Source organism: Poecilia reticulata, linkage group LG13 (assembly GCF_000633615.1).
Source record: "Poecilia reticulata strain Guanapo linkage group LG13, Guppy_female_1.0+MT, whole genome shotgun sequence".
Classification (NCBI taxonomy): Eukaryota; Metazoa; Chordata; class Actinopteri; order Cyprinodontiformes; family Poeciliidae; genus Poecilia; species Poecilia reticulata.
Window position 1 is genome coordinate 26981130 of NC_024343.1, and position 20531 is coordinate 27001660.

A 20531-nucleotide genomic window follows, 5' to 3' on the forward strand; every position below is an offset into this window, starting at 1 on the left:
CCATGGCCGGAGGTAAGAGGTTGGGGGCCTGTGGGTTGGTAGTGGTGCCACCAAGAGGAAGGGGGTGAAGAGGGGCCACATAAATTCACATCCACAAAAAAAAACTGTGAAACTGGCCTGTCTTTCCAGATGATCTTCTATGCACAATATTATGTATGAATTTAAGACAGGGAATGAAAAATGTAAAATTACTTAAGTAATTATCTATGTTGTTAATGTCCTTCCCTGGGGCATTTTAATGTCCAAATACTGTATATTAAATCAGCATTATTTTTCTTGAAAACATTAACTTTTATAACATCCAACTTTCTTTCACGAAAGCAAAGTACAACAAATTGATGGATAAGTATAGGCTTTTGGCACTTAAAAACTTTTCATGAAATCATTTTTCATTTATTTATTTTTTTAAATTCCATAATTTCTAAAGTCATCTGTCCAAATAAACAAGCTCCCCCAACCCTAAAATTGTTTTAATACTTTTTCCAGGCCTGCAGAGTGGGAATGTGGCACAATTACTGAAATATCCTATAAATAAACAAACAAACAAAGGAAGAAAAAAGAACTGTGGAGGATTTGCTTGAAGAATTTGTTTATACATTTGATGGGCTCCAGGTCAAGGGTTAGGTTTGGAGACAGTGATAAGATATATGTGTTTTGAAAAGGTTGCATATTGGAATTAACTTTAAAAAGACATCTGAGTGTTTGCACTTTCTTGTAACTAAACAATACAGCTGAATTTTTTTTTTTTAACAAATACAGATCAGGTCATATTACTGGATGAGTCTGCTTTCACTAAGGAAAGAATAGTTTTTCATGCATACATACACAGTATAAAAAATATTGATTGCAGCTGTACTGGACATACTTCTCTTTACATGTTGAAGATTCAAAACTTCTAAAGAAAAAAAAATTGTGCACAACACCTTTGAATCTGAAGTTTTACTTCAGAAGATGGTCAAAATACTGTATCTTCTTTGGCAAACAGATGAATGTCAGAAGGTGGCGCTGCATGATGATGTACTCTACTGTGTCTGTGATGAGTGAGCCGATGCATTCAGTGGGGGATTTATTAGAGGGTGGGGTCTGAGGTAAAGGGCAAACACAGACTTCTACTCTCCAACTCGGTGTTGCCATAGAGACTGCCTCCAGCTTAGTCAAGATGGCTGCTGCAGTCTGACAGCAGCACATCACCAGGACTGAGACAGCCTCACAATATACACACAAGGAAAGAACCCAGATTTCTGTTTACACGTTTTTAATAAATCAAACTCAATTTAAAAAAAAAATCACATATTATACATGGTATTAAATAATTATATTAACATTTTGAATGAAAGTACAAATCTGTGTGGAATTTCTGATCATAAATATACATAAATACAGTAAGCTGGACACTAGACATGACTCCTGTTTATTCATGCATACAGGTCCTATTTTCTAAATGACCTATTCATACATATAGAAAGAGTTTTAAAGATAAAATGGTACACAATGTTTTAATTTTTTTATAATTTTAAAGTTGATATGTCACAGTCATTTAAATAATTTCTTTCAAAGAAACAATAACAGCTATCAGTCTGATAATTCCAAAGATTTTACTCATTTTCATTGCGTCATTGCGCATAATTGGAACCAGCAAATAATAGTAGAGTTTCTATATTCTATGTTAAACAGTGAAATATCCAAAAAGGTTCAACATAAATTAGCAACTTCTATGTATGTCACAAAAGATTGGGGCTTCTGTGAGATTTTGTCTTTTTTTTTTTTCCAAATTAAAGGAGGACAACGGAGGTGTAATTTAGCTGTTCTGTATGACAACAGGTTCTGCTATAATTTAAACAGTGTCAAGTTTTTGTAACAATATTAAACATATCTTCTCCAGTTAGAGTCAGCATTCTTTTCTTTGACAAATACTGGCCCTCATTCAGCTCTGCTCAGATACAGACAGCCTTTGTAACACTGACCCATTTCACATAAAAACAATAGCTGAATTCAGCGTGACTGAGAGAAATGACAAGCAGCTGCTCCTTTGGTGAGCTTCAACAGCAACCAGAGGCTGAGAATCAGAGGAATGAGAGCTTGCAAATAAAACCACAATTGCACAACATAAAATTAACCAAACTGTAAACAAGCAGACATTACACACAATCACTACAGAAAAAAAAAAAAAAATCAAATAAAAATCCTAACATATTTTCATTTCGCAATGTCATAATCTCTTATCTTTGACCTTCTCATCACTTTCTCTGCACTTTCTATTTGGTTACTGCTTTTTTTTTCCAGACCAAGACACACAATGCAAGCATTTTTTTAAATTATCCAACATGTAATTGAATGTAAATGACTTCAATAAAATAAAAATGTGACGAGTCTCTTTAATGGATGTTTATATCTCACAGTATGTGTGTCTCCCTCTCTTTTAGCAATCAACAACTTACAAACTACCTGCAAAGTTTCAATGAATCTGTATTCAACCCAATCACTGTTAACTCTCGCCACCTAGTGGTAAAACATGTGAAATGTCTTCTCTTAATAAAACATTCCCCTAACAATTTCTCACGACTTCCTTTCATACCTCTACTTTTCTATCAAAATCAAGAATTAAAAAGCTATACTACTATAACGTAACGACAAATCAACTATATTTACGTCTGATTAAGTAACACATAAGTTACATTTTAAATTAATACAACCGTTTCCCATCATTTTTTAATATAAAGCCTACACACTTGAATCTGTGCCTTCAGGAGCAGCTTCTTTGCTGCTCGGTGATTTGCTCATGTCTCCAAGGCGTCTTAAGAAACTGAAAAAATATCCAGAGCTCTCAGTCTTTAACCACACACTCCTGGGAAGAATGTTTTCAACATTAGTGTGTTGGTGGCTCTCTCTGCGCTCTATTGACTTCTGTCCTTTGTTTTCCTGAAGCCCTCTTTCTGAAACCTGGTCCAAGGAATCGCTTGGTTTACTTTTCTTTTCTGCCGATGGAGAATTCTGATCCAGAATATGAGATTTTTTTATCTTGTTTGAAATGTCAGAGAAATCAAATGCCTCTTTTGAAGGTGTGTGTTCAACACCCTGTTTTTGCTGGGGTTCCTTGATTTGGGCCAAAGGATTTGGACTTCTAGATGAAGACTGAGTCTGCTCATTTTCTTTCTCTTTTTGCGTTTTAGAAACTTTAGTAGGAATAGTGTGTCGGCGGCCAAGATTGCGTTTCGTTGAGGAGAGTGGGCCAAGCAAAAACTGAATCAAATCCTCATTGGTTGGGTCTCCAGGATATCTTTGCGTTTCCTCGTCAAAGGTGAACCGGCGAGCCAAGGTCTTCTTGACAGGAGGGCATTTCTGGTTTTCCAGAGAGTGATCCACAGAGGAAGAACTTCCATGACTGTTCTGGTACTTCAAAACCTTTCTAGCGGCTTCACGCAACTTCTGCGCCTCTTCCTCATTATTGTCTTGTATATCTTCCTCTTCATCATCTTCAGCAGTGGCTGAAGAGGTAGACCTAATTTTGGGAAGAGTGTGGGTTGTTTTAGATTGGCTCATAGAATCCTGGCAATACACTTTGCCCAACGGTTTTGTCTTTTCTTCAAAGGTAGCTATGTTTTTAGAGTCATTCTGTTGGAAATGTGACTGTTCTTGTTTTTGTGGAAAGTTCTCCGTGAGCTCAGATGCAGAATTCCACTCTTTTTTGACCATATCTTTGGCTCTGAAAGTGTTCCTGTGCTGTAGCGTTCCATTTGAAAAGTTTGTCTGAGAATTGATTTCTGACAGGCTCCCATTAACTGGACTCCCTCTTGTGGGGCTTCCATTGGTTGATGAAGGCTTCCCCAGTCTCCTCCTAGAGACGCGTTTAGTTAGGGCGTTCTGTAGAACATACTCTAATGCAACACCCTCCATTTCCTTGTCTCTACTTGAACAGGTTGCAGTGGAACGGCGCTTGGCTGCATTCTCTAATCTATCGATGTGTTTCCGTTTCATCTCTGCCATCTCTCTTGCCTTGTTTTCCTGCAGAAACATCTCCACGTTAATGAATCAGAGCAAGATTTGTATAGCAAATACAAGAGACATGCCAGTGTGTAGATTTACCTGCATAGCCCGGATAAACCTTTGGCAGAAAGAATGAAAGATAGAACAACATTCCTCCAGCTTAAAAGTCTTGGAGTCTTCACAGAAGTACTCAGCCACAGAGTCACTTACAGCCTGAAGTTCTTCAAAATGAGTCTCTACTTCTTCCAAAATAACATCAGCTTTCTAAATTGAACCCAAATAAGTAATTAGAAAATTGATTCATAGTTTTACGCATTAAGAATTAAGACAATGTTCAACATTTCCCACTGCTGAAGGCAACGGTTACCTTTAGAAAACCCTCCATCTGCTCTTTTAGTTCTTCCTGTTTCAAAGTGTCTGCTTTGGCGACTTGTACTTTCTTCTTTTGTCTTTCAATCTCAGCTTCAATGTCACCTTTAATTATCCTGAAATAATGTTGAAATATTCATCAACATTTTGACTGCATCCCAAATATAAGGACAAGAAGATTATTTTGCTCATTTTTACCTTGATCCAGCTTCAATGTGTTTGAGTTGGTCTGGAAATTTCAGCAGTGCCACATCTACCTTCTTTGCTTGCTGTGATAAACACACAATTAAGCTTAAGAATCACATTTCTTCAAAGATTTAATCACAGACCACTTTATTAGCTACATCTGTTTGGAAAGATTTAATGAATTAGCCAGTCACAAGGCATCACCTAATTATTTCAGAAACTGCTGATAGATCAGGATTTTCACATCATTTCTTGAGTTTACAGAGAATGGTTTAAAAAGGAAAAAAAAATTTTTTGATGCTCAGCTGTGTCGACTAAATGGTACGTTGATCTATTCCTCATCTTTGCACACTTATTTATCCTCGCAGAGTCTTGGGGTGTTGGGGCCTATCTTCAGAATTTGTCAGACAAAAGACAGGCTCAATCCTGGATAGGTCTACAGGCAATTCAATTTAGATTATCCAATTAACCTTCAGGTTTTGAATTTGAACTGTGTAAGGAAGCTGTAGAACTCAGCAAGAATGAGAACAGTGCTAGCAGCTGTTCAATTATGCAACCTTACAATAAAAAAACAACAACACAAAAAACTACTTACCATCACAACATAATGCATGAGATTCATTCCAGGTTTGTTTGCTTTGGTATCTGCCAACTTCAGGAGAGATGACATACGGAAGCCAACTGCGCTGCCTGCGTAGCCCCCCTGCAAATAAACACAAATCTTCAGGTCAGTAATGCAAAACACAAAGGAAAGTTCTCCAATACATCAAGAGTTCAAATTAACTGCTCACAGCATTCATGTAATTTCCCGTTTTCAGCACCAAGCGAATGACAGAGTGTAAATTATCACACTCCAACAGCTCTAAAAAAGAAATGCAGTGTTAGCAGCGAAAGGGTTTCCAGTCCTACTTTATTAGTCATGTTTATTGTGAAATTAGCTCAAACAACAATACCTTTTCCAGCTTCTGTGAGAGCACCAATGAATCCTCTTATTTCCTTCATGAGAGTGAAGAATTCCTCCTTCAGCACCAAGCATCTCAGACGCTCTTCATAACTAACGGACCACATGTAAACCAACTGTTAGCCAGCTTTGAAAAAGTTCTTTGAACATTATAGCAACACACTTGTACTAATTTTACAAAGATTTTCTGTCATAAACCAACACAAAGTAGTGCATATTTTTAAATTTGCTGTTCATAGAGGTGTCATCTATCTGCTTACCTGGGCATCTTTATCAGCATTAGCATAAACAGATCAGCTTCAGGGAGGGCTGATGGGTCACCTTTAAAACCGACCAACTGCTTCATCTGAATAAATGAAAAATAAAGCACAAGTATTCAACCAAGTCATTTGCTTTCCCATTGGTATTATACCTTTATTAAAACTCTGCAAAATTAATCAAACAAATTTAAATAAATACCTCCCCCTCATCTGGCAGCAACTTGCACATTTCCCGCAGTTTTCCTGTGCCAAAACCGAGCCCATTTCCCGACTGAATGTCCTGAATCAGATCCTTCACAGGGCTGTGGGTGGAGGTGGAGAGATCACCAGTCATAACCAATCAGAGTGAAATTAATGCTTGTGTAGGCCTGTGACTGATGAGCTGTAAGTCCATGTTAAGATCATCCTTTTGTATGCATGAAAGACTTGAGTTCCTGACGCTTACAAGCCTCTACCTGTTCAAAATGGTTTGCAAAAACCTGACTTCAATTATAAAGAAGTGAAATGCAGTACAGGGCTAAGAAATGATGGATGAATCTGTGTTACAAAAATGCTTATGACACAACAAGCCTTCCACATTTTCTGTTTGCACTGGAGTAGAATAGCCTGTCGGTTTACTTACAGATGTTTTACAGGATAAACAACGATACAGTTCTGTTTCTTGCTGGGGCTGTTGTGGTTGCCAAACAGCCTCTGACAATACACGTACAAGACTTTCAGTTACCGTTCTGTACCGAATATCACAGGGAGGTCACAAAGCATGGATCAGACCTGTCTGGGCATGTTGTCTTTCAAAGGCTCGTAAGCGTCATGTAGCCATGTCAAGCACAAATTTATCTGTCTCATCGTGTTGTTTTTACCCTCGGTATGAAGAAATTGTTGAGCAAAAACACTTACACCCTAAAAGCACAGCCTCTGACTCACCGCTTGAACTGCTTCAGGAATATTCCAATGTTCATGCTCCTTTTGGAGCCAAGGATGGTAACCTGGAGATGGAAACAGACAAAGACACGGCAAACAATCAGTCGAGTCAGTTAAGATAATTTCACTATTGGCTTGAGAAGCATCTTTTTCTATCACATACATCTCTGTGTTCCAAAAAAAAGACGGCCGATTCCAAAGGTTAAGGTTTCTTTGAGTTGTTTCTATCGAACGGTCTGAGTAAAGATAGCCTTGTATTCTAAAACAACATTTACTTTAGGTTCTATTCCAAGAAGCTACATATGACAAAAGTCAAAGTTTGGGAACAAATTTCAGTCCATTTTATACAACAAAACTGGAATCCTTCAAATTAGTTTGATTATCTATAGACAGAGGAAATGTATGGCATAAGGTGGTCACTATAGGTTCTACTGTTCTCTAAAGAGACAATTATTCTTTCCTTTGGCAAACATGATCAATAGGGAGACTCCACCCTTGTACTGAGTGATCCTACAGCCATACACAATGTTCCTAAGATACTGTTTTCTAAACTTTTCATGGAAACAGCTAAAAGGCTTCAAAAATATGTTTTTAATTCTCATTTATTTGAACAAACTAAACAAGAGATAACTTCTATCCATTTCTAATAACTAATTTCCAGCACATGAGGCTGTAAGAATTTGAAGGTATGTTTTCTGTTTATAACCCTCCCAACCCCACTAAGGGACAAGGGTGTCAAGAAAATGGATGGATGGATGGTTTTCTGTTTATCTCACATGTAAGCCAAGGGGGAGAAAGAAAATCAATTGAGGTCAAAGGAACAAGTTTTCATATCTAAATGTTACACCGCAACAAAATCCCCAACATTTCAATGTATGGCTTCAACCCCTTGATCTCCAGTTTCTAAATGAGAACTTATCTAGCAGAACACCGTCTGGGTAAACTCACCATCTCTCCTCCAGTGCCAGAAGGTAGCTGCCCCCTCACACTTAAGCGGTTCAGGGCCCTTGGATGTTGCTGACCATGGCTGTGGCTAAACAACTCCTCCATGTGATCAGTGTCCAGCTCATACTGGCCATCAGTCTTATCTGATGTCCATATGTTGTGCTTTCCAATCACGCTGTGTTTAGGAAGAGCTTCCCAGTTAAAATTGCGCATCCTGGACCGCCGGCGGTCTCCCCAATCCATGAGGCCACCTCCATGCTGGGGAAGTCCAGGAGCTGGAGGTGGTGGTGGAGGAGGTGGTGGTGGTAGCAGTGGAGGAGGTGGTGGTGGTGGTGGAGCGGGGGGATTCGCTGCTTGCATCTTTGAGGGTCTCAGCAGGTTTAGGGAGCCTTAATGATCCTGGTTTAACACATGCATGATGTTATCTTATGTAGTACAATTGATTTAAGACTTGTTCCAAAATAGGAAAGTTGAGCTGAAACTGAATATAGAAATGATTTATAGCTATTAAAATCAAAAATCGCTTAATCTTTAGTTTTCTTCCAATACATTTAATTGCAATAACACAACTCTACTCCAAGAGGTCCCGTAGCATAAAATAAGTGATACAGCAGTTTGAGTCAGAGACTATATTCACAGGTCAGTCTCTTTTTTGGAAGAAAACACATGATCATGCTTCAAATAGACAAGATGGCGTGTTTGTTCGAAAACGAAAATATTGAATACAATCTTTTCACAAATTTTTCTCTGCATATTTCCGTTATCATAACTTCGGTAGGCGATTTAAAAAGTAAATCAAAGAACTTACATGTTTAGTGCCTATATGAAACTGTTCCATTATCCTTCCTTGTGGCCCTCCTGTTGAATCCTAAGGAGCACGAGTTGCATTAACTTGGATATGGCGAGGAGAGTGTCGAAATGTACTGCGTGTTTGACGACACGCCTAGGTAAGTCACTTCCATGATATCCCACGCCTTCCCAGCACAGCCAAGTCTGGCGTTTAGCCCGAAGTTGCAGTTGTTTTGGGCATGACGGCAGGAGTTGGCTATTCTCTGTCCAGCAGCCCGCGCGCAGCTCATGTGAGCAGACCGCTGGATTCCGGCTGCCTGATAGGTGTCCTATCTGAATTCCTATTGATTTTGTGAATTTCTGAACGATTATGCACCGCTGAGGTAAAGTCACAAGCTGTGAAAAGTAAAAAACAAAGTTCTTATTTTAATTTTTATTTTATTTACCATTTTCGCTTTCTTTGCTGTTTAGCTCTTGTATTCCCTTTCTTTATCTTCTCAGTTTTGCACGAAAGGTTTAAAATTATGACTCACACGTGACCTCAGTAAAATTACAAATGAATTATCTGTGATTAATCAAAAACTTTTTGTTTGTTTTTCTGAGTTCACTTTCACTAGCCTCACCCAGGTGATTACTGTTAGACCCAGTGGCGGCTCTAGACCATATTTAGTTGGGGTGGCCAAGGTGGGGCCAGTGTTTTTTTGTTAATTCATTTTACTATTATTATTTCAATGGTGGCACAGAACAAAAGGATTAAACACACACAAACTTCAATATTTTTGTTATATATTACTTGCAGCTTTGGAGCTGCAAATTCTCAATTTGTCTGAAGCTAAAAGTACACCTTAACTTTTAATTTGTTGCTAAAGCAGGAATATTATGTTAATTTTTTTAACATATGTTACAATGTGATTCCCTCATCAAAAGCAACATAGTGTTGCTTTGATTTCCCCATGTATGTTTGAGAAATCCTTTAATCTCCCATGGCAGCCATTTGGGGGTGCTTAAATGCTGATACAAAGTGCTGCTTTTCCCACAATGCTGCTCTCATCTACAACCGCCCATGGTTCTGCAGAAATCCAACAGATGAGAAACAAAGACACTGACATTCATCACTCTGAAACTATGAATTTGGGACTCCAGTGAACAGCAGTGAGAGTTATTACCCACAAGTGAAAATGCATTTGTTTCATATAAAAACATAATACACAGTAAGCTTTAGTTCTGAACAAATCTGAATGCAACAACAATAGATAACCACAAAGTTCAATGAAACTTATAACATCCAGCACTTTATTGGAAATGCAGACAGAGGAAAAATACAACCAGCCAACTACAACCTTAGAGAACCCTCAGTATTATACACTTATGTTACAAACAGGTGAATAAATAAAATATGAAAAAAGGTACGCTCTACATTCTGTCTTGGAAGGGACACTGACCTTTGTTTTTAAACTAAAGTGCATTCGTTATTGGGATTTTACTGTTTGTGTTCTATGGTTTGAGACTTTAAGAATAAGTCTCGCATCCTGTTCATAGCTTTATAGTCACTTGGTATTATACCAGTCAAAAATTAACTTGGGTGACACTGATTATTGATCTTTTTTAGTCTATGTAACTGAAATATATGCATTTACTGACAAAGGATCAAACAAATGCACTGATGCGAAATATGACAAAACACAGTAGGGTAAAGAAAGTTTGATAAAAAAAAAAGAAAGAAAAAAGAAAGAAATAATAAACCTGTAGTGTTGCTGCGCTCATTACAGCATATCTGAGGATAATCAAAAAATTAGAAGACCAAAGTGATAATGACTGTTTATCAGAGTAAAGAAAAAAAAGTAATTTCATTCCAAATATTAGTTCATTGTACAATGACCCTTCTGGAAGGCATTTCACAAAGTGACAGGAGAAACACGATAGGTTAATTTGAAGAACATGATTCAGAAAATAAATACCATTTAAGATGATATGTCATAACGTTATGTACACCATCTCAGGGATGTGATGTGCTGCTCCAACTTGTGGACTTCCTCAAATTTAATATACGCCAACATGTTACGTGTATCTTTAGGTAAAAATGAAAAATAATGTGCAAAACTGCCTGAGGGAACTTCCATACTAAACTACAACCTTGAACATAAATAGGTGACATGTCTGAAAATGATTGTGCCAACTATAAGAATAGCAAAATAAGAGGTTTGTAATGTAACAAAAAGAAAAAAAAGAATATTTTCATCTATGTCATAAATGATACTAAAAAAACATTACAAAAAGGTTTTTAATCTGGGTCCTAATCATTTAATATATATCCTTCGAACCACTCATCTGTTGCGTCACTGAAAATGTCAAGAAGCAGATGAACTTTGTGCGTCCATTACTGCTCCTCCAGCCAGGAAGGCTTGTCTGACCCTGGAGGCTTTAACTTTACATTGAACTGTATTAGAGTTTGTTCCAACTGCTGCTGGTTGCCAGCAAAGTAAGCTGAGATTGCATTATGGAAGAGAAGCAGCTGCTTGTGCATCACCTTTACCTAGGAAAAAAATAATAATAATGAGTAGGAACATTATGTTATTGCAAACAAAATGGAAAAAGGAATATTTAAAAATTCACAGAGAAACAGTCCTTTAAACTTTTTCATGTCATGTTCTATGAGAAGCACAGACTGTAATATATTTTAGTTCGATTTTATTACAGCCCAGTGCAAAATAGTGGAAAAAGTGAAGTCAAAGTGATAAGATTTTCATTTTTTTTTTTTTTTTTAACCACACACAAACAAAACAACCTTAAAAGTGTGATTTGGATATGTACTAGTTTCACTGTCATCTGAGCTTAACACAGTCTTGATATATTTGCAATGGTGCCATATTTTTTTTTTCATTTTCTCCTTGGGGGTTGGAACAGTGCTCTGTCTTATGTTTATAGATTGGTATATTATTTTATCCCTGACCCATCTGATGTGTTCTTTGGTCTTCATGGTGTTTGTTCACTAACGTCTGACAAAATAATAAGGTTAGGTTGAGTTATGTTGTAACTCAGGGGTCTTGAATTATAGTGGGACTAAATCACACACTAGTGGATGGACTCCATGTAATAATTAGATGACTTCTGAAAACAATGGTTGTGTTGAATTTTACAAGGCAGAGATAAGGAGGGGGGGCAAACAGAGTTTCTGAATGTTCCACCAAGTAAAATTTAAGATTTTTTAAAGAACATTAGGAAAAAAAATGTAAGACCTATATCACGACAAATGTTTAAAAGAAATGTTTTCTTTTCAGGGGTCTAAATATGTAAAATTTCTGGAGTCTTTTTGTGACTCTTGGCATGGGTTTTGTGCTTCTCACGTGGCATATGGCTCTCTGCAGCCTTAACCCCTGTAGTGCCAAGCTTATTTTACACAAATCACAGTGATACAGCTCTCTCCATTCTTCACATTATTTGTTTTAACTGTTTACTCAGTTTGTCATTATGTTGCGTCTCTCGTGTCTTTATGTCTGTCTTTGTGTTTTTTGGGGTTTTTTAACCTCTCAAGTGCTTTGTCTTACACTAGACTGCTTTTTTAATACTCAGCATTATTACAATCAACTAATTTCCAAGTGACATTTGAAAGAAGCACCTTATTCTTCTCCTTGGTTTGAAGCTTACGTGCTAGTTTCGGCTTAAACACCACATCAAGCATCAGTGATCTCAGAGTTTGGGTGTGGTCACATTTGTGCCCCTGCTTATGTGTAACCACAGCCAACAATGATGTCATGGCATAATCACTGAAGCATGGCGAGCTTCTAATGACTTGCATAAAAATGATCAAATTCCTATACAAAGACTTTTTTAAGAATTGAAAATGGAATGTTTTCAAGGTGAAGTAAAGGCTTTGTTCAAAGGTAAGTAATAATCAATAGTGTGTATATTTGGAAACTGGTGTGGACCAACTAAGTGTTGAGACCATTATTGCATTTATTGGACAAAAATGATAAAAAGAGAAACTGCACAAATTGTTAATTTCCTAGAATTTATCGCAACGTGTAATTACTAGAACTGGGACTTTAATGCGTTCATTTTGATATATTAGATAGATTTTAATTTGTTAAAAAAGTCATTTCAATTAATTGCGTTTATTTTATTTATTATTTTTACAAACAGATAGTTACATGAATGATCAGGGGTCCTGAAACACTTGAAAGCTAAATTGGAATAACAGCACTTTGCACCAATCGGATGGTTGAATAACCAAAATAAATAAATATTAAAAAAAAAACATCTGTTGTTGAGCTCATCTCTCTTTATCCAGTAATTTACAGTCAAAAAGGGTTTTTGAATCTAAAATGTTGCTTATGTTGCTTATTTTGTTGATGCATAGTTTTCAATTAAAATGTGACTAATTACAGACCTTGCAATCAACTCTTTTAAAGATTTTTATTCGAGTCCCACCACTAGTCAAAACAAGTTTATGACAGAAAATAAAATAGGAAGACGTATAAATCTGCAAAGCAAACCTTATTTTCCTCCAGAAATTTAAGTTTGATGGACACATCACTGCGAAGCCGCTCGTATTTCTCTCTGTAGGTGTGGTATTCCTGCTGAGCCATCTCGATGCGGACCATAGCAGCTGCATCCCTTGGACCCAAGCTTAGCTCCTCCAGATCAGAGCGATAGGCATCGAATTCAAGTCTGCACACATGACAGAAAGAACAGAAACAGTTCAAACTTTACACATGCTTTCCCCTTGCAAATATTTTATTTATGTTACTAAATCTCTCAAGTAAGGTGTCAACATTTTATACCTTGCATTTTCATAATGTCTGATTGTCATCAGAGTATCCTCCATGGTTTTATTGACCAGGGTGTTCACGCTGGACACAAAGAAGTTGATGGCACCCAGCAAAGCCTCACCATTCTTGCACAGCAGCTTTTGTGTTTCTGCATTATACCCAAATTCATCCTGCAGGAATACACACAAGTTTTAATCGCTTGTTTGACACCATCCAACGTGGACATTGAGTCATCGGTGCACCTGTAACTCAGGGGACTTCTGACTCAGGTCTGTGAACGTGTCCCCGAGAGCCTGCTGCGTTTGCACCATGCTTTGGAAATGAGTGATGAGCGCAGTCGCCAGTCTTAGGATGTTTTCGTATTTGCTCTTGGTGTCCCTCAAAACATCGATCTGGGCTTCCAATTCCAAGTCCACCGTTCGAGAGCCTCTGCCGAACTTCTCAGAGAACATCTGCTTTGTACACTAAAACCGCCACAAAGATAATATGGGTTTATTCCTAACAAGATGGCCAGTTAACATTACTTTCATTTCAGTAATTCAATACAAAAAGGGAAACTCATGCAGATTCATTGCAAAGAGCATAAATAATTTGTAGCTGTGACTGGAGTCAGTGATTCATGGGCCACCACTGGCACAGTCCTCGGGCTAAGCCACTCCTAAGTCAGGGACAACATCCAACGTCTCAAACTCAGGAGAAAAAGGAAAAAAATAAATCCAAAGTCCTCTTTGCATATGAAATCAACGTTTGCTTTTAATTTAGAAATCAAGGCCCCGCAGTTTGGATGAAGAGTGGAGAGATACTAAATGAAGGTTTGAGGAGGTCTAGTTTGAGTTTGTCCACAGTCAGACCTATGTGGAGCCATGTCAATTGCTGGCATTGGTCCACAATGTGTTATCAAGTAAAAAGTCAGTCCAGCCGTCTGCCAGGGGATTTTAGAGTACTTCATGCTTCCTTTCATGGATTATTCATCTATCATGAGGAAGATGAGTGACAGCAGAACCAAACAATGCAGATGAGCTGAAGACTGATATTTATTTACTGACATGCTGCACTGATAAAATGCAAAAGGAGCCCTAACCATGTACTGAGTGCATATACTGTGCAGTACATGGACATACAGTTTAGCATGGCAAATGTTTTCTACAGTTTAAACATGTAGCACACGACTGGCATTACCTTATACGTATTAATGCCCCATTTCTTTACACTGTCCAGTTTCTCCACTGCCACACCACGAGAAACTTCTTCAGTTGAATTAGTATGATTCAGTGACCCTTAGATGAGAAAAAAAGAAAGAAATATTGAGTATACTTTGGGACATTGTATTTTTTTTTTTTTAATTTGCAGGGTTGTGGTATATTTGATGGATCATGACAATAAGCGAGAATAAGATGGAGATAGTGAGGAGCCGGGTGATACCTGGATGCTGGTTTGTGTGATGAGCCAGTCGACTGGCTGAAGCATTATTATTAGCCAGGTTAACTCCCCTGGATTTCATGCGAATGTCTGAAATGAGCATGGTGGCGATGAAAAGCAAGAATGAGAAAAGGTCACAGATAATGAGGAAGCTTATGCACAGGAACTTGATAGTGAAATAACAAGCTGAAGGAACATATAGAAACTGGTTTTGGTGAAGATGATGTTGCAGTGCGTTTGAAGACATAACAGTCCACGATGCAGGTTTTTCATGCAAAAATAAAAGTCACTAAAAGAAAATAAGAAAATGCACAATTTTAGGGTCACAATGAAAGTGCAGCGTGACAACAAAACAGTCATCCAAAGCTCATTTTACAGCCCACAGGAGTAAACTGGACATGAGGTCAACATTTTAAGAGACAAAACTGTAATATCACGTTAGTACATCCCTAATTCTGAAGGTTGCAATACAGTCTTGTTTACCAATGCTGTGAGTCAATAGATACGAGCAGAGTTGCATACAATCCTTTTAGTCAAGCAATTTAAAAAAACTCTTAAAGAATGTCACAAATCCCAACATGTAAAAGGTTTAATTAAAAAAAAATTGTCATTAGAACACACAGCCACCTAGTCCTGGTGCAGGTGCCCGTCCTCTGTCCAGATACTCAGGGTTGTAGCGAACTCCAGGCCCTAAGGAATATGATGTTTGGAACATGAACCAGCAGCCTAGAGGTCACGAGTTCCTTAGAGGCACAATAACATACGAGGAGGAAGCGTTCTAGCTCTGCTATGGTTTCCTCAGGGCGCATTACATTAGTGAGCTGCTTGGAGATCCTTTAAGGTATTCAACAACACTGACAGATCTCTGGCTAAGCTCAGAGCAGCCTGCTTCTGACAAGAGAGTGAAAACAGACAGTGGATGGAACAGTGTGCTACTTCAAATCATGTCTGCCTTGGAAAAGTACATAGAGCACATTTTTTAAAAATGAGATATGAAATGGTAACTAATAGTGCATCGTCAAATATGAGCTTTTAGAAGAAACAAAAGTCATCAAAATGAAGAAAAAAAACAACGCCTTTGATCTCCTGATAATACCTTTGATGGAGCTTGTTGGAATGATGCCCCCAGCCGGTCCTCCATAGCCTCCTGAGACGATACTGGTTTCATTCAGGTTGGGTCCAGACACCATCACCTGCTGCAGATCCTGAGGGATTTACATCCAAAAAGATTTCCACATATAGGGTTGAAAGGGCCAAAAACATAAAAAAAAGGCATAAAAAAAGAAAATGCATACAATCCTCCACACATTGTTTTTCAGCCAGCTTTACTAAACGGGACATAAATTAGCAATGAGCCACCATTTTGAGACACCTTGAACAAAATTAAGTGTCATTTCAATAAAGTAAAAATCAGAAGCAAGCAATTTTCTCATGCCTACTTTAGATTCTGTTTGACTAAAACTAAAGAGGAAATATGAGTGTACTATTTATTTTCTTACTTAAATCATTATGTGCACATTGAAATGCTGCTTCACAAATAGTAAACTAAACTTGTATGATCTAAGCAGACCTAATCTGAGTCACAATGACAGATACCTTTCTGCTGAAGGGTGACAGAATTATGTTGCGTTTAGCCAATCCTAAGGTTTACACACCCCTTAAAATGACAATTGTTCTAGACATAGAAACAAAGAAGGGAGACCAGGGATAAGTCATGGTAAAACCTCAACAACTCAGCAACAAAAAAAGGAAAAGAAAAGTCTGTCTGGCCCACTGCTGGGTGCAGCATAATGCACCGGGGGTTCCTTCTGTCAACATTTTGTCAAAGTGGATGATATCATGAACAACTGAAACCCAATACTTCCATGTGGCTGCCAGAGCCCGGAAGATGATGAGGTATTTCATTAACGTGATTTTTCAGCATCACGTTCAATCCAAAAGAACAAAATAATTGCTTAGACAGACAAAAAAAAAATGAAGTTCTGGCATAGCTAAAATCAGAGTTTATTACTTCTGCAAGTTTGTTGGGGCAACTAAATGCATAGTCAAGATGTTACATGCAGATAGCTTCCGACTGTAGAATGAATGCAAAAGTTAAATTAAACATATCTGAACAAAGTCTTTGTTTAAAGGTGCTATGTTGATGGAGCTTTTCTTTTTTATTTCTTGCCTAAAATTTGTCTGTTTTATTGCACATTATTTTATAGTTACATTATATATAAAAGGTATGCATATGATTATCAATGACTGAAGCACAAAAAAATACTCTTTGGTGCCACCTTGGACAAACAAATCATGTATTCCATGCACATGCTCTTAACCAGCAGCTAATCTTAAACGTGACTTATTAATACTTTCAAACCCTGCAGGCTTTTGCAGGGTTAAGCTAACATTTGGCCTAATCAGTTTAAGACCTAAACACACAGCCAGGTAATATGTAAGAAAACAAAAACACCTCAGTGGCATCATGTATTAAAATATTATGAGGTGAAATAAAAGTTGACTCACCTGCTCCAGGCTATCATCTTCAGTCAGAGTCCCTGTATCCCCATTGCTATTAATGGGGATCTCCATGGTAGCAGCCTTGCTCATGATATTGTCTGCCATGATGAAATCTCTGCAAGAAACCAACACAGGATGATAAATTGTTTCTACCTTGGCAAAAGCTAATCCCAAGGCTCTTTAAATCCATGCGAAATCAAAACCAGCAGCTCGATAACTCAGATGCTAACGTGTGTGACTGGGAACAGCGGTGCTGATGTGGCTGCCTGCTGCTACCTGACGAGCTAGCCTCCAATCCTCACCACTGTGTGTTGAAAGGCAAATCCAGTCTTTCGAAAAGGAAACAAGTCGCGGTTAAACTGAAAGAAAATGTAAATGTAGAATTAATTCAACAGAAAAGCGCCATTGTTTTCAATTTAATATCTCCGAGAGCATACATTGTTAATCCTAAATCGTTCACATGATTTTCTGTCTGCACCCATAGAAAATCCCTGCATCTAGCCAGCTAACGGCTTTAATAAAATCCCTTCGAAATAAAAGTCTCCGGTATATTTATTTGATCACGCAGCTCGTTTAAAACATGCACATGAAAAAGAAATATGAAGTAAAAACCTGGGTTACTCTTTCAAGAGTGTGAGGTGTTGCAAAATAAGAGGGAGGGATCAGTAAAGTTAACCAGAAGCTCTTATTGTGAAATGTAATACCCTTTTCATAGCATCACCTCCACCCACAGCTTCATCTTCCACGTAGTACTGTTGACGTAGCCATAGAGCGTTTGCATCAGTTGCAGTTTTATGACAGTCCGCTAGATGTCATTCTAAGTTCGTGTTTATTTTAATGATGAGGCACATTTTCTTGGCTGCCCGTCGACTTGTAAATTAGATTTTATTAAATTTTTGTTGAACCCTATTGAATTAAGCTTTAAGATGAATTTACCACCTTTTTCTGATGACAACATCCCAATAAATTAAAATGTGCAGACAATCATTTATTTTGGGATGTTAACAGTCTGAGAGGCTTGGTAGTAAACTGACCACACTTCTAGATATTTGGCCAATTTATTTTAATCAGGGATGCATGGAAGTTGCACATGGTTTCCAAATGGGGAGGTTTTTCTGTAATTACTCAAGCTCTGAACAGAGAACCATTCCTAATGCAGATTAATGCACAAACACACAACGTTACGCTGATAGTTTCACTATGGTCGATCTTCCTTAATATACTCTTTTCCTTAACAACTGTTTCCCATTCCCTGCTCCCCTCACAAACATCTAAAATTGCTTGTTGAGAGCAAATATATATATAAAAAAAACTATTGTCAGATCAAAGCCAATAAAAAATGCCAAATACGAGAAGACAGGGTATTATTGTTTCAGCTCTAATCAACAAATAAGCATGTCAACAGATTTGCAGATTTATGTGAATCTGTTATGCTGCTGCCTCTGGTTTCAGCATTCTAATGACAGTTGTTGCCTTTTTACTGTTGAAATTATTGCAGCGTCTCATCAAATTCAACCATGTAAATAGAAGAGTGAAAAGCCTGAGGATAGACCTCAGGCAAGTATAAGTCCAACATCATCAATTGATTTCAACTTCTAATCATTGGCCCCGTTTGTTTTGATCAGTTTGTTTCAGTTCTAATCAAGATCTTTCTGACAGTTCAGCAGTCTTTTTGCATAGTGAAAGACTGTTAGACTGTTCAGCCAGGGAGAAAAGAAAAATAGATCCACATCATGTTAGCCATTAACAACTGTTTACATATAGGTTATGAAATAAAAATGGGACTATTTGAATTGAAAGAATAGACTTCATTTCAAATTCAAAGTTCAGATCTTCAATAGTTCATTTAGTGTAAATACAAAGAAAAATACACCTTTCAGTACCAAGGAATTTTAATAGATTTTTAATCAGCCCTCCTGAAAGTAGTTTCCTCTGATTCGGCAGTTTAGGGTCAGTGGATTCAAGGTTTTGTACCAACTAGGGATACAATGCCACTAGAAGAGAAATTTTTTTGGTCATTGACCTTCACCTCAGATTCCAACATGGCTGCCTTGTGTTTAAAGGGGGTGTCATTATGTGTTTTCCAAGCACATGGTTACTTGATTGTGCTATAAAATGGCACTATGTGCCTGGAAGGAAAGACATAATACCACCCCTTTAAAGGAAATGTGACTTTGCGGTTTGACGCCTTAAAATTGGCCTTTTTTTCTTTGTCTCTGTGGTGAAAGCTCAGCTGGAGACTGCAGCTTCAAGGAGGAGCTTTGGGTAAATAGGTGGTGCTTTGTACTAGCAGGTGTTAGGGCACCTAGAATGGTTGCCACGGTACATTCAAGGATTCCTTAAAACCTCTATGAAAGAATCAAACCAACACTCCAGGTATGTGTTTTGTGATGGAACAACAATACAACATTGTGTAAAAAAAATGGACTTCACATACTTTCTCTTTAAAAGGAACAAACAGTTTATTTGTACCAATGACAGTTTGTATCACATTTCACATTTTTCTCTTATGCATAGTGCTGTATAGCCACCGTAACTCAGAGTTTTGCATGTTCTTGTTAATTCATATTGGTAAAAGTATTTAGTTTATCACTGACTACAGTGTTGCACAGGATCCTCTGGATGATGCAGCTGTAGAATTTGGTAAACATGTTTAGACTTTTGTCCTTCTCTTTTAAGACTTTTTTTCCCCTCATTTCTACTTTAGCCCTCTGGTGGCTAAGGTGTGTTGCTTCTCACTCGTTTACTCTTCAAAATCACATCCTCGTCAACATTAAACTGAGAAAAGTTTTACTTTCAGACTTCTCTGATCCAACTGAACTAAAGGTAAAATATTTGATAGGGTTAGATGAATAAGACTGTGGAAGATAACATTTCTGTCTGCCATTTCTTGGTGTCATTTCAGTTTATTGTTCTGCTTGGTCACCAGGATTTTCATCATTTAATTACACTGCAATATTCTGCCCAAAACCCTCTGGTCTTGACATTCATATGAATGTCACCACATATTCCTTGCAGCCCAGCCTTTTATTAGAAGAACAGCTTTCTATTAAACTCTGAAAACTATTGCCCCTTTATGGCTCGGTTCAGAGACAGAAAATGATCAATTCTGAAATGATATCTCCCATGTGATGTCAGGTATATGTGTCACATGAAAAGGCAACAACTGTTATCCTTTCCTTGAGCAAGTGTTGCAAATGGCTCAAGTGAGTAATTATGACACTGGAATTAGCCATGGGATGAAAGCACACAACAGAAAGCACATGCACACAACTTATTAATGTATGTTGTCTATACAGAACCTATTTTTTCACGATCACGAGTAAAGATCATTATGTGGAAACACGTCTCGCGACACCTCAAAGACATCATTGAGGAGGTTAACGCTTTGGCACACGTGTCCTCCAAAAAGACAATGACCTTAAG

The 20531-nt window shown here is 37.7% G+C and overlaps 2 protein-coding genes across 7 annotated transcripts; both read right to left on the reverse strand.

Annotated features, from left to right (window-relative positions):
* Positions 1–1405: 1405 nt before the first annotated feature.
* Positions 1406–9268, reverse strand: fhdc4 (FH2 domain containing 4). Its single transcript, XM_008426316.2, has 12 exons — positions 8435–9268; positions 7630–8025; positions 6685–6746; positions 5960–6062; positions 5761–5846; positions 5493–5593; positions 5331–5401; positions 5135–5242; positions 4552–4622; positions 4352–4469; positions 4084–4248; positions 1406–4002 (listed from the first exon to the last, which is right to left on the reverse strand). The coding sequence occupies exons 2-12, from the start codon at positions 7984–7986 to the stop codon at positions 2722–2724; spliced, it is 2523 nt and encodes an 840-aa protein (XP_008424538.1). The 5' UTR covers positions 7987–8025; positions 8435–9268; the 3' UTR covers positions 1406–2721.
* A 412-nt stretch (positions 9269–9680) lies between these two features.
* LOC103474983 (arfaptin-2-like) lies at positions 9681–17644 on the reverse strand. Of its 6 annotated transcripts, none has more exons than XM_008426324.2 (11): positions 17543–17644; positions 17408–17464; positions 17112–17220; positions 15700–15808; positions 15231–15293; positions 14607–14693; positions 14364–14461; positions 13427–13648; positions 13197–13354; positions 12909–13083; positions 9681–10948 (listed from the first exon to the last, which is right to left on the reverse strand). In XM_008426324.2, exons 3-11 carry the CDS (start codon positions 17208–17210, stop codon positions 10793–10795), a joined length of 1167 nt encoding a protein of 388 aa, XP_008424546.1. In that variant the 5' UTR covers positions 17211–17220; positions 17408–17464; positions 17543–17644; the 3' UTR covers positions 9681–10792. The 6 variants fall into 6 exon arrangements, with proteins under 6 accessions (XP_008424546.1, XP_008424544.1, XP_008424543.1 ...); XM_008426322.2 differs by having other exon boundaries at positions 17382–17464; XM_008426321.2 differs by having other exon boundaries at positions 17336–17626.
* Between the last annotated feature and the right edge of the window lie 2887 nt (positions 17645–20531).

Coding starts and splice junctions, on each gene's coding strand:
- fhdc4 (XM_008426316.2), bottom strand. CDS start 7,986: ATGCAAGCAGCGAATCCCCCCGCTCCACCACCACCACCACCTCCTCCA. Junction 5,594..5,760: donor ATGCTGATAAAGATGCCCAG/GTAAGCAGATAG, acceptor GTGGTCCGTTAG/TTATGAAGAGCGTCTGAGAT. Junction 5,402..5,492: donor TCTCACAGAAGCTGGAAAAG/GTATTGTTGTTT, acceptor TTTCTTTTTTAG/AGCTGTTGGAGTGTGATAAT.
- LOC103474983 (XM_008426324.2), bottom strand. CDS start 17,210: ATGGCAGACAATATCATGAGCAAGGCTGCTACCATGGAGATCCCCATT. Junction 14,694..15,230: donor GGCACCTGCACCAGGACTAG/GTGGCTGTGTGT, acceptor TGCTCATTTCAG/ACATTCGCATGAAATCCAGG. Junction 14,462..14,606: donor TCACACAAACCAGCATCCAG/GTATCACCCGGC, acceptor TTCTCATCTAAG/GGTCACTGAATCATACTAAT.